The sequence below is a fragment of the Rutidosis leptorrhynchoides genome, chromosome 6 (assembly GCF_046630445.1).
Source record: "Rutidosis leptorrhynchoides isolate AG116_Rl617_1_P2 chromosome 6, CSIRO_AGI_Rlap_v1, whole genome shotgun sequence".
In the NCBI taxonomy this organism is placed as follows: domain Eukaryota; kingdom Viridiplantae; phylum Streptophyta; class Magnoliopsida; order Asterales; family Asteraceae; genus Rutidosis; species Rutidosis leptorrhynchoides.
In genome coordinates, this window is record NC_092338.1 from 94,720,685 (window position 1) to 94,734,110 (window position 13,426).

At 34.4% G+C, this 13,426-nt stretch overlaps 1 protein-coding gene across 1 annotated transcript in view; it reads right to left on the bottom strand.

The window, feature by feature from the left end:
• Nucleotides 1–6,544: 6,544 nt before the first annotated feature.
• Nucleotides 6,545–13,426, bottom strand: part of LOC139853892 (structural maintenance of chromosomes protein 1-like) — a 32,769-nt gene continuing 25,887 nt past the window's right edge. Inside the window, 13 exon segments of the mRNA XM_071843233.1 lie at nucleotides 6,545–6,596; nucleotides 6,736–6,954; nucleotides 7,084–7,335; nucleotides 8,158–8,534; nucleotides 8,624–8,733; nucleotides 8,851–9,020; nucleotides 9,237–9,412; nucleotides 9,415–9,453; nucleotides 9,538–9,627; nucleotides 9,718–9,857; nucleotides 10,391–10,498; nucleotides 10,582–10,691; nucleotides 10,772–10,896. Of these exon segments, the coding sequence (XP_071699334.1) occupies nucleotides 6,545–6,596; nucleotides 6,736–6,954; nucleotides 7,084–7,335; nucleotides 8,158–8,534; nucleotides 8,624–8,733; nucleotides 8,851–9,020; nucleotides 9,237–9,412; nucleotides 9,415–9,453; nucleotides 9,538–9,627; nucleotides 9,718–9,857; nucleotides 10,391–10,498; nucleotides 10,582–10,691; nucleotides 10,772–10,896 (1,968 nt within the window).

The window sequence follows — 13,426 nt, forward strand, 5'->3', positions numbered from 1 at the left end:
TTACACAACATGCTCACACCCCTCTAATCTGAATCACTGGTTTCTTCTTCTTCGGACTTGGTTCTTTTTTCCTAATCTTCTAGGGATATATGATGTTCCTCTAATACGAGTCGTCGTTTTCCACATTGGTTTAGAAAAACCTGGTGGTTTAGAGGTTCCCGAGTTATTGTCACGATATTGAAAATACGGGTGTTGATGGTACATATAAAGTTCATCGGGGTCGGAATCAGATTTCTCTATTTTGATGCCTTTTCCCTTATTATTTTCTTTTGCCTCATTAAATTGGGTCGGGGTAATTTCTATAACATCATCGGAATCCTCATCAGGATCCGATTCATCGGAAAATTGGTAATTTTCCCAATATTTTGCTTCCTTAGCGGAAACACCATTGACCATTATTAACTTTGGTCCATTGGTTGAGGATTTTCTTTTATTTGACCGATTTTCTGTGGTTCCTACTATTCCCCCCTCCGGAACCTCTTCTTCTTCCGGTTCCTCTTCTTCTGGTTCCTCTTCTTCTGGTTCCTCTTCTTCCGGTTCCGTTTCCTCTTCTTTCGGTTCTTCGGGAACTTGTGAATCTTGTCAATATATATTCGACTCTTCGTTATTATTAGGTGAGTCAATGGGATTTGTGCTAGAGGTAGACATCTATCACACAATATCAAACATGTTAAGAGATTAATATATCACATAATATTTACATGTTAATAATATATAGTTTCCAACAAAAATGTTAAGCAATCATTTTTAAAGAAAACACGGTCGAAGTCCAGACTCACTAATGCATCCTAACAAACTCGATAAGACACACTAATGCAAATTTTCTGGTTCTCTAAGACCAACGCTCTGATACCAACTGAAATGTCCCGTTCATATTGATTATAAATGTTCCATATTAATTGATTTCGTTGCGAGGTTTTGACCTCTATATGAGACGTTTTTCAAAGACTGCATTCATTTTTAAAACAACCATAACCTTTATTTTATCAATAAAGGTTTTAAAAACATTACGTAGATTATCAAATAATGATAATCTAAAATATACTGTTTACACACGACCATTACATAATGGTTTACAATAGAAATATATTACATCGACATATGTTTCTTGAATGCAGTTTTTACACAATATCATACAAACATGGACTCCAAATCTTGTCCTTATTTTAGTCTGCAACAGCGGAAGCTCTTAGTATTCACCTGAGAATAAACATGCTTTAAACGTCAACAAAAATGTTGGTGAGTTATAGGTTTAACCTATATATATCAAATCGTAACAATAGACCACAAGATTTCATATTTCAATACACATCTCATACATAGAGATAAAAATCATTCATATGCTGAACACCTGGTAACCGACATTAACAAGATGCATATATAAGAATATCCCCATCATTCCGGGACACCCTTCGGATATGATATAAATTTCGAAGTACTAGAGCATCCGGTACTTTGGATGGGGTTTGTTATGCCCAATAGATCTATCTTTAGGATTCGCGTCAATTAGGGTGTCTGTTCCCTAATTCTTAGATTACCAGACTTAATAAAAAGGGGCATATTCGATTTCGATAATTCAACCATAGAATGTAGTTTCACGTACCTGTGTCTATTTTGTAAATCATTTATAAAACCTGCATGTATTCTCATCCCAAAAATATTAGATTTTAAAAGTGGGACTATAACTCACTTTCACAGATATTTCCTTCCTCGAAAATAAGACTTGGCCACGGATCGATTCACGAACCTATATAAATATGTACATATATATCAAAGTATGATCAAAATATAATTACAACCATTTTTATTATGTTTTAAAGATTTGAGTGTATTAAGTCAGCTGTCCTCGTTAGTAACCTACAACTAGTTGTCCACAGTTAGATGTACAGAAATAAATCGATATATATTATCTTGAATCAATCCACGACCCAGTGTATACACGTCTCAGGCTAGATCACAACTCAAAGTATATATATTTTTGGAATCAACCTCAACCCTGTATAGCTAACTCCAACATTACTGCATATAGAGTGTCTATGGTTGTTCCAAATAATATATATACATGGGTCGATATGATATGTCAAAACATTTGCATACGTGTCTATGGTATCCCAAGATTACATAATATATTAGAATACATGTATAATACAATATAAGTTAGCTAGGATATGATTTGTATAGATTTGTTAAACATTTCCCGTAGCTAAAAAGATCAAAAATATCCAATCTTGTTTTACCCATAACTTCTTCATTTTAAATCCGTTTTGAGTGAATAAAATTGCTATGGTTTCATATTGAAATCTATTTTATGAATCTAAACAGAAAAAGTATAGGTTTATAGTCGGAAATGTAAGTTACAAGTCATTTTTGTAAAGGTAGTCATTTCAGTCTAAAGAACGACGTCTAGATGACCATTTTAGAAAACATACTTCCACTTTGAGTTTAACCTTGATTTTTGGATATAGTTTCATGTTCATATGAAAAATCATTTTCCCAGAAGAACAACTTTTAAATTAAAGTTTATCATAGTTTTTAATTATCCAAACCAAAACAGCCCCCGGTTTCACTACGACGGCGTATATCCGATTTTATGGTGTTCATCGTGTTTCCAGGTTTTAAATCATTAAGTTAGCATATCATATAGATATAGAACATGTGTTTAGTTGATTTTAAAAGTCAAGTTAGAAGTATTAACTTTTGTTTGCGAACAAGTTTAGAATTAACTAAACTATGTTATAGTGATTACAAGTTTAAACCTTCGAATAAGATAGCTTTATATGTATGAATCGAATGATGTTATGAACATCATTACTACCTCAAGTTTTCTGGATAAAACTACTGGAAATGAGAAAAATAGATCTAGCTTCAAAGGATCCTTGGATGACTTGAAAGTTCTTGAAGCAGAATCATGACACGAAAACAGTTCAAGTAAGATTTTCACTCGAAATAAGATTGTTATAGTTGTAGAAATTGAATCAAAGTTTGAATATGAATATTACCTTGAATTAGAAAGATAACCTACTATAAATAACAAAGATTCCTTGATCTTAGATGATTACTTGGAATGGATTAGAAAGCTTGGAAGTAAACTTGCAAACTTGGTAGTATTCTTGATTTTTATGAAACTATACTTATGGAATTTATGAAGAACACTTAGAACTTGAAGATAGAACTTGAGATAGATCACTTAGATGAAAAAAATTGAAGAATGAAAGTGTTTGTAGGTGTTTTTGGTCGTTGGTATATGGATTAGATATAAAGGATATGTAATTTTGTTTTCATGTAAATAAGTCATGAATGATTACTCACATTTTTGTAATTTTATGAGATATTTCATGCTAGTTGCCAAATGATGGTTCCCACATATGTTAGGTGACTCACATGGGCTGCTAAGATCTGATTATTAGAGTGTATATACCAATAGTACATACATCTAAAAGCTGTGTATTGTACGAGTACGAATACGGGTGCATACGAGTAGAATTGTTGATGAAACTGAACGAGGATGTAATTGTAAGCATTTTTATTAAGTAGAAGTACTTTGATATGTGTCTTGAAGTCTTTCAAAAGTGTAAGAATACATATCAAAACACAACATGTATATACATTTTAACTGAGTCGCTAAGTCATCGTTAGTCGTTACATGTAAATGTTGTTTTAAAACCTTTAGGTTAACGATCTTGTTAAATGTTGTTAACCCAATGTTTATTATATCTAATGAGATGTTAAATTACTATATTATCATGATATTATGATATATTAATATATCTTAATATGATATATATACATTTAAATGTCGTTACAACGATAATCGTTACATATATGTCTCGTTTCGAAATCCTTAAGTTAGTAGTCTTGTTTTTACATATGTAGTTCATTGTTAATATACATAATGACATGTTTACTTATCATTTATCATGATTAAACATAGTGTAACAATATCTTAATATGATTCATATGTAATTAGTAAGACGTTGTTATAACGATAATCGTTATATATATCGTTTCGAGTTTCTTAATTCAATAAACACAATTTTATGTATATAAATCATTGTTAAAATACCTAATGAGATACTTGATTATCATAATATCATGTTAACTATATATATAATCATATATATGTCATCATATAGTTTTTACAAGTTTTAACGTTCGTGAATCACCGGTCAACTTGGGTGGTCAATTGTCTATATGAAACCTATTTCAATTAATCAAGTCTTAACAAGTTTGATTGCTTAACACGTTGAAAACATTTAGTCATGTAAATATCAATCTCAATTAATATATATAAACATGGAAAAGTTCGGGTCACTACAGGTTAGTCGTTAAAGGATTCAGCCAGAAAAAGGGTATTGATTTTGATGAGATTTTCTCACCGGTTGTGAAGATGGGATCTATTCGAGTGGTTCTTGGGTTAGCTGCTAGTCTTGATCTTGAGGTTGAACAGATGGATGTCAAAACTGCTTTTCTTCACGGTGATTTAGATAAGGAAATCTACATGATGCAACCTGAAGGTTTTCGGATTAAAGGTAAAGAAAATTATTGTAGACTTCAGAAAAGTCTATATGGGTTGAAGCAAGCACCGAGACAGTGGTATAAGAAGTTTGAGTCGGTTATAGGAAATCAAGGCTACCGAAAGACAACTTCAGATCATTGTGTTTTCTTTCAGAGGTTTGGTGATGATGATTTCATCATATTGTTGTTATACGTTGATGATATGTTGATTGTTGGTAAAAATATTAAAAGCATTGCACAGTTGAAGCGAGAATTGAGCAAGTCTTTTGCTATGAAAGACTTGGAGCCAGCAAAACAGATTCTTGGCATTCGGATTTCTAGAGATAGAGGTGCTAAGACGTTACATATATCACAAGAGCAATACATTGAAAAGATGCTTAGTAGGTTCAACATGAAGAATGCTAAAGTGGTTAGTTCCCCTCTTACTACCAACTTTAAGCTAACAGATAGAGATTGCCCTACTTCAAAGGAGGATGTTGAGGAGATGGAAAAAGTTCCATATGCTTCAGCGGTTGGTAGCTTGATGTATGCTATGGTGTGTACTAGGCCTGATATAGCTCATACGGTAGGTGTTGTTAGTCGGTTTATATCAAATCCGGGTAAGAAGCATTGGGAAGCAGTTAAATGGATTATGAGATACTTACGAGGTACTTCAAAGTTGGGTATCACATTTGGAAATTGAGAGCCGATGCTTGTTGGTTATACAGACTCAGATATGGCAGGAAACAAAGATAACATGAAATCCACTTCTGGATATTTGATGACTTTCGCAGGGGGAGCAGTTTCATGGCAATCAAGGTTACAAAAGTGTGTTGCATTGTCTACAACCGAGGCTGAGTATATGGCAGCAACAGAAGCGTGCAAAGAACTATTGTGGATGAAAAGGTTTCTACAAGACATTGGGTTTAAGCAATCACGATATGTGGTTCTTTGTGATAATGAGAGTGCGATTCATTTGGCTAGGAATTCTATGTATCATAAGCGAACAAAACATATAGATGTGCGGTATCATTGGATTAGAGAACGTCTTGAAGATGGTTCGTTTGAACTTGATAAAGTTCATACCGATGATAATGGTTCCGACATGTTCACAAAGGCTTTAGCAAGTGAGAAGTTCAAGGTATGTTGCTCGATCACCGGGATGGCGATCCATTCCTCATAATTGGAAAGGGGGAGATTTGTTGGGTTTTTATTTGGTTTCCAAAATGAGGAACTTATAGCCCAATGTCCAAAGCCCAACAAAATAGGCCCAAGATGCTAATTGACTTAGTCAATCATTCTAGGGCATTTTAAATTTCAAGTGTGCAGCTATTTTCGTCATAAGAGAGATCAGAGAGATAAAGAAAAAGAGTGAGATATTTCATTCCCGTTTTTGAAAATAGTAGGTCAGAACAGAGACGATCCCCGGAGATCTAACCGTTGGATCTTCATCAAATTTGGGCTGTGTCTTCCTGACATCAGTGCCAAGGTTTTCAACCGTTGAATTCGTCTAAAGAGGTCTGTAGCTCGAGTTATAGCTTCTGGATCAGACTGCAGTTTTTGGGTGAAATCATTCCTCTTTTGTCTTTAATTGTTCATATACTTGTTGATTGTTGTAGTTCAAGAGTATGATGATGTTGTATACCTCTAGATGATCTAGAGAAGACCTATTGTATTGTTCTCCTTTTTGATGATAGTGAAGTTTAAGTGGCTTACGAGTCTCGTGGTTTTTACTCTCGATTTTGAGGGGTTTTCCACGTAAAAAGTCTCGTGTGTATTGTGTGTGCTTGATTATTGCTTAGCTACTGATTTGCTACTGATTTGGTATTGTTTAGCTACTGATTTGGGTTGTATTTGGTATAGCTTGTTTGTTAGCATCCTCACGGGTTCATACGGGTCGGGAAAGTATTGGTCAAACGGGTTTGTTTTCGCTTTGTAGATTGTCCGTTGTGACTATTTTCCCATCAAACAGTTCAGCTAAATCTACTAGTAATTAAAGTCCTCAAATACCTACATGTTTGCCAGATGCACATGGAACCTATCTTCAAACCTATCGTGACTCCCGATATTGAGTAAGATTGAATGTCAATGTTCTTGAACATCTGCAGTGGAAAAACACATAAAATTTAAACCGTTTAGGACTTGCATAATAAGCCATTTGGCTTGTTACTTTTTCAGCTAATGTATTTCTTTTTATTTGTATAAGAACAAAGATATAAACATTTGGTAAAAGAGACTTACCCTCTTTCAGAGTCCCTGAAAACTCCAACAAGAGCTTCAGCCTTGTCATAAAACGTATCCTTCAACGAGATCACGATACTCTGGAAACCATTACCTTCCGGAACCTCCTGATTCCCTCCACACGATTTTGATCTAATAAATCCAGCAACCTTAGCAACATTTAGATTATCTAGTGCTGCATCCACCTCATCCAATATAAAGAACGGTGATGGCTTGTAACTGAAAAACAACATTATATTAGTAAACATCATTAACTCGTTCAAAGTTTCTGAATAGATTGATACCATTAGTTACATATTCAGTAGTTTTCTGGAATTTAAACAGTAATTAGTATATTAAGAGGCAAACCTATGGATGGAGAAAAGTAAAGCAAGTGCAGCAACAGTCTTCTCGCCACCAGATAGTAACTCCATACCCCGAAAACGCTTTGTAGGGGGCATAGCAGTAAACTGGATCCCATGTAAAAACGGTTCATCGTCATTTTCCAAATTTAAATGTGCAGTGCCACCCAGTGGATGTGTGTTGCTCTTCGTCAGTTGCTTGTAGATTATGTCTATATTATTTTTTATATGCTCAAACGCTTCATTAAAACGTGCAAGCCTGTAAATATAAGTCAAACAGCACATCAATACAATTTTTTGCATGAAAGTTTACATATTCTACGAGATTAAAATAACGTATAATATGAAAAGTAATTTGAGGTCCTGATTCATATAGCTGGAACATTAACTCAGATGGATTATTTGAGGTACGTACTACTCGAGCTCATTACGATGAATGCACTCTTCCTGTTACGGTCCACTCCTTTTCTTGGAATAGAATTCTTCCTAAGAAAGTCAACGTTTTCATGTGGCGTGTGTCGCTTATAGACTCCCAACGAGACTTAATTTATCGGCGAGGGGGTTAGAGATCGATAAGATTGAATGCGTGTTTTGTGATAATTGCATTGAATCCTTAGATCACGTGTTGTTTGGTTGTTGCATTGCTAAGGATTTGTGGCACAAAATTAGTACTTGGCTTGACATCAGGTTACCACAATTTGAAGGTTGGAATGATTGGATAAATTGGTATAATACTTGGCATTCAGATGCGTCTACAAGGAAGAAAGTGTACGTTGTCATTCCTTGCTTACTATGGCATATGTGGAAGCTTCGAAACAACGCCATCTTCAATCCCCAAGAGGCAAAGAAGAATTTGGTTTACGATTCTATTTGTAATTTTCCGTTTAATTGGATCAACAATAGAGGGAAACTTAATATTAGATGGGATGATTGGCTTAAAAAGCCATTGTAAGGTTTAAAAAGCTTTTGTTTTTTCGTTGTAATTTAGGCGTTTGGCCTTCCTAGTACCTTGCTAGGGGGTCTCGTCTTTGTTTTTAATAAAATTGATGTTCCAAAAAAAAAAAAAAATATGAAAAGTTACCTTCGGGCCTTCACAGATTCGAACTGTTCACGTATCCGAGTCTCTTCGTCCCTGGCTTCTTCAAACTCTTTGCTTGCTTCTCTCTCCTTCCCTTGTAAAGCTGCATACTGATCTAGAGCTTTTAAGTTGGGGGCAGTTCGGTCAATTTCCGATACTATGCTTCCAATTTTATGCTTAAACTCTGCCTCGTGTTTCTCCCTTTCCGCAGGTCTCATGTTATTCCGAAGTGTTCTGTTCAGTTGATCAAAATCGTACACTGGCCCTGATGCTGAATCAATATCCATCGCATCAGTTCCAGTTAAAAGGCTAACTTGCTCTAATTCACACTTCTCAAGAATATCTTGTTTCTTCGAATCTAGTTGTGTGATTAGATTTTTCTGGAAACAAAAAATGAAACGGTAATAATGTTATAAGTATGCAGCTAAAGTAACAAATATGGTTACTTTCCTTTCGAAAAACAACTAACCTTAGTATCTATCCTGTTATTATGCTTTGTTATGTTTGTGGTAGCAGCAGAGATCTTTAGTTTCCATTCTTTCATCTCCTTATCACACACTTCTGATTGTGACTTCCACTCTAGAATAGGTAGAAATTATAACCATCACAACTTATATTAATGTAGTACATAATTAGATAACAACCTACGATGCAACTTTATTTTGGGATGGAGAAAAAGGGGAGCTGAAAACATGCCTTGTATTTCATCTTTCAATGTATCGATCTCAGCGGTGGCATTCTCTATAGTAGATTTAAGTTCGGCTTCTCTCTCATCAACCTCAACCAAAGCATTTTTTAGTTCATTCTGTGATGATTCCAGCTTAACAATGCGTGCACCCATGTCCCTCTTTTCCTCATACTCAAGCCTGAAATCAGAGATTTTTCACATAAAATTATTTGAGTACCAAAACACCAAAAACTGTATAAATATGGTCTTAATACAAAATAACCTAGTACTTAGGACCACGATTAAGTGACACTTTCTACATAATAAATAAATAAAATCTTCATAGTATAATATAATGCATTAACTTAGATTAATGAAAAAAATTAACTTGCAAAAAAGTATTTAATACACGTACTGGTATTTTAACTTTGACTGCTGATTGTGTAAGTTAAGCCTTTCCTCAGCCAACTCCTGGGCAGCAGCAAGCTGATTCTCTTCGTACTCACGGATATTTTCTACCCCAACCGACTCACTGAACCTTTTGTAAATCTTATCAACAATTTCATTAATCCTTTTCTCCAGTGATAATACTTTGCGTTGTCGACTTGTCGAGAAGATATATTTTCTTTGATCTGCAAAATTACAATAAAGCCCTTCCATGTCAGTTCAATGCATATTACAAAGTAAACAAAATTACTTAATTGTGGCAAAATCACCTTATGAAGTTCAGGTTCGATATAGCCAATTTGTTTTACAATATTACTGTATTCCACTATCAATTTCGATAGTTTCTCCTCCATATTTTTCTGTATCAAAACAAAACGAGAAGATAACAAAGCATTAAAATGGAAGTAAACACAAAGACTAGCAAAACTCAGGTAAATTACTTAACTAACCTTTTCAATCTCTGCATACTGAATCTTCTTCTCAAGCCTACTGATCTTCCCAGATGCTTCAGACTCCTTTAACTGCATATCTCTTATTGACCCGAGTTCTTGTAACTCAGCTTCCAAACCGTCTTTTTTCTTTTTGAGACCTAATAAAGATAATACGGCATGTGTAAGTGTGCCACACGAAGACTAGTAAAACTCATGTAAATTGCTAAGACTATTCCTAACCCAAAGTCACATGCAAATGTGCACTTTTTGGCCCAAAAAGTGTAAGGTGACTGTGACAGGACAATGTCAAGATTTAACCCCCAATAACCCAAAATGTCAAGTAGAGTGTGTCAAATTTAAATAGGGTCCACTAGTTTATTTATTTTATTGTAGAAGATGAATAAAAAAAATGAAGATTTAGATTTATTATATAGGATAAAAATTATTTAATTTTCAGATTTAAAAAAAAAGAAAAAGTTAAATTCAAACGGATATATATCCGTTGAATTCGAGGGCCAACCAGGAGCTGACACGCGTCCCTGACAATACCCTGCCCACCCGTCAAATTACCAACTGACGCCCCCACGCGTCAGAATCTGACGCCTCGTTAATGGCGTCAGGGGCGTCAAATACGTCCAACTCAGTTGAAGCTGGCCAATTTGACGCCGCGTTAGAATTGGTCTAAACTAACCTTCTATCTTCTTATCATCCCATTTATGTGACCTGGCTTCCATTCCACCACTTGTACCACCAGTCATGGTACCAGCCTTTGTCAATAAAATTCCATCAACGGTAACAACTAAAAACAATATTCGAAGTCTTACTTAGAGACAAAGTTAAGATCATCATTCTCCAAACGAAAAACAAAATACGATGTTTTACCTTTGAATCTCTCTCCAGTCCAACTCAAACGCTTGGCCTCATCAAGTTCATCACAGACTAAAGTATTCCCAACAGCAAATAAGATAGCCTTATCCAATACTGGGTCAAATCTGTTATTGTTAAGTAAACAATTTTATGTAATAGCTATTCATGATTAAGTGAAAGTAAACATTAAAGCACATAAGGATACTGGATGACATCAAAGATAAGTCTTGCAGTTCCTCCTAAAGCACGCAGCTTCTCGTAAACTGGCTTTACTCGGACTGAGTGAAGGGGTATAAATGTCATTGGAGGAAGCCTCTGGTCTTTCAGATACTGCAACAAAAGTAAACAAGTAAATGCATCACAATATTATGTTGCAACTGAAAATAGTACTCACTACACAAATATGCACTACTACAAAAACGGACAATCCAAACCGGTTTTATGGACCTTGCAAACCGGTTTTAAAACCGGTTTGCAAAGGTAGGGGTTTGGAAAGCTCAGACCGGTTTTAAAACCGGTGTGGAAAGTGGGGAATTCAAACCGGTTTTCAGAAATAAGGGGTTTGAAAAGTCCACATTACAAACCGGGTATCTGAACAAAGGGGTTTGGAAAGTCCACTTTACAAACCGGTTAACTGAGAAAATGTGATGACCCGGGAATTTTCGACCAAATTTAAACCTGAATCTTTATATGATTTTGACACGATAAGCAAAGTCTATAATGTTGAGTCTCGAAAATTTTGAACTGTTTCATATATTCAATTGGCCTTTGACTATCCCTGACGATTCACGAACAATTGTTTGTAAATAAATATGTATATATATTTATAAATGTAAGTATATCTAATAAATCGAAATTATAAAATATAATTTAAATATTAGAAATAAATATGTAAAGTAATATGTGATGTAATGAAAACTACTATTATGATTATATAGATATGTATATATATGTATATATAAATATTTCTTGTATATATATATAAAATTATATTAAATCTAATTGTTTAAAAATATATAATATATTTATTTTAGTAGTTAAAATTTGATATTTAAAAACTGTTTGCATATAGAAAGAGAATATATTAAAAATAATTGATTTCGAGCCTAATCAGTAAACGTCAGTGACACTCGGTTGACATTTCGTTAGTTTTAATATAGATATAATACATGTTCATGAATGATTAAGATAAAAGTTGGACTGTAAATTGATTTCGAAGATTTTAGAATTTGTCAAAAATATTTTTATCTTTTTAGTTTAAATTTTAGTACTCCGTACATATTATTTGGTACAGAAAATAAATAATTACCGAACCTTTTTGATCAGGTTTCAAACAGTTAATGAGTGAAATAATTAGTTATACTTAATCTAAAAGTTTGGGATTTTTTAGGAACACTTTTATCCGTAACTGTTTAACAAGGGGTACGACATAATACCCTAATTAAATATATCAATTAGATAGTGGATGATGGCTATAGTATACTAAAAAGATCCGTGAATGGTGATTGAGAATCATTAGGATATTATTGCTATTAATTATTATTATTATTAGTTATTATTATAAATATATTATCATTATATATGTGTATGATATGTATATGATCTATACACACACATGTTTTGCCTCAACCATCACCACCTCTCGAGCCATCACCTATCATCACTGCTGCCACCCCCAACCACCATAGTTGTCACCATAAACCACCATGGTCTTCATTTACTACCCTCACCATTATCACCCGAACCCACAACCGAACCTATCATCAACTAAACATCATCGAACCACTCTTCACCCTCACCCTCTTCGTGAACCACCACCGTCAGGGAATCACCACCGTGAGCCACCTAAACAACCACAAACCACCATGATACCTATGTCAATCTCTCTCTATCTCTCTTACTCTCTCTCTCTCTTCAATTTTTCGAAAAACTTGAAAACCGCCATTTTATGTTAAGCAATGAAACCTGCAGCTGCTGCTGCACTTTCTTTCTGTTTTTTTTTTATTGCAGTCGAACAACAACCCCACCATGATGACCACCATCCACCATCACAACCGCTATCACCAACACCGTGTAATATATATATATATATATATATATATATATATATATATATATTATTTTTTTTCTTTTCTTTTTGCGTTCAAAACTCCACACAACAGGCACCATAAATTCTCGGGTCACCTTCACAATCATCAAACCCATTTTCTTGATTATGTCTATTTTTCTCGTTCAAAACCTAGACCAACCAAACTGTTCGATGTTTTATATTTTTTCTGCTGCAGCTGCTATTCTCGTTTCCATATCCTGTTACAACGACGAAGTACGATGATGTGATGATGATGAGCTGTTGTTGTTGTTGCCACTATCGCGTTTTCTGTTTTGGAGATACAACGATGATGGTGAATCCGATGAGAATGATGATGATATGATTTGGCGATGAGTTTGTGTGATGATGATAATGAAGACGATTGTGAGGATGATAATGATGAACGGTATTAGGATGATAATGGATAATGGATGTTGACGTAAAGATAAATACAATTTTTTTTTTTTAAAAAAAACCGAACCCTCCTAAAATCATCTTGTGGATCATTCACAGTTGGTGTTTGGGCCGAGAGTTATTAAAATGGTTTTAGCACTAATTGTTGGGCTTATATTTTGATTATTCTAAGTGGCCCGAAATGAAGTATACGGGTTTATATATTTATCTAAGTGAGTAAAATCAGAAAGGAACATGCGAATGGATGGTTTATGTGGGTTTTGGGGTTTCGAGAGGTCGCGGGTTCAATCCCAGGGAGTGACAGTTTCATTCTTTTTGAGGATTATCAATTCTCTTAAGGTAGTATTATTATTATTG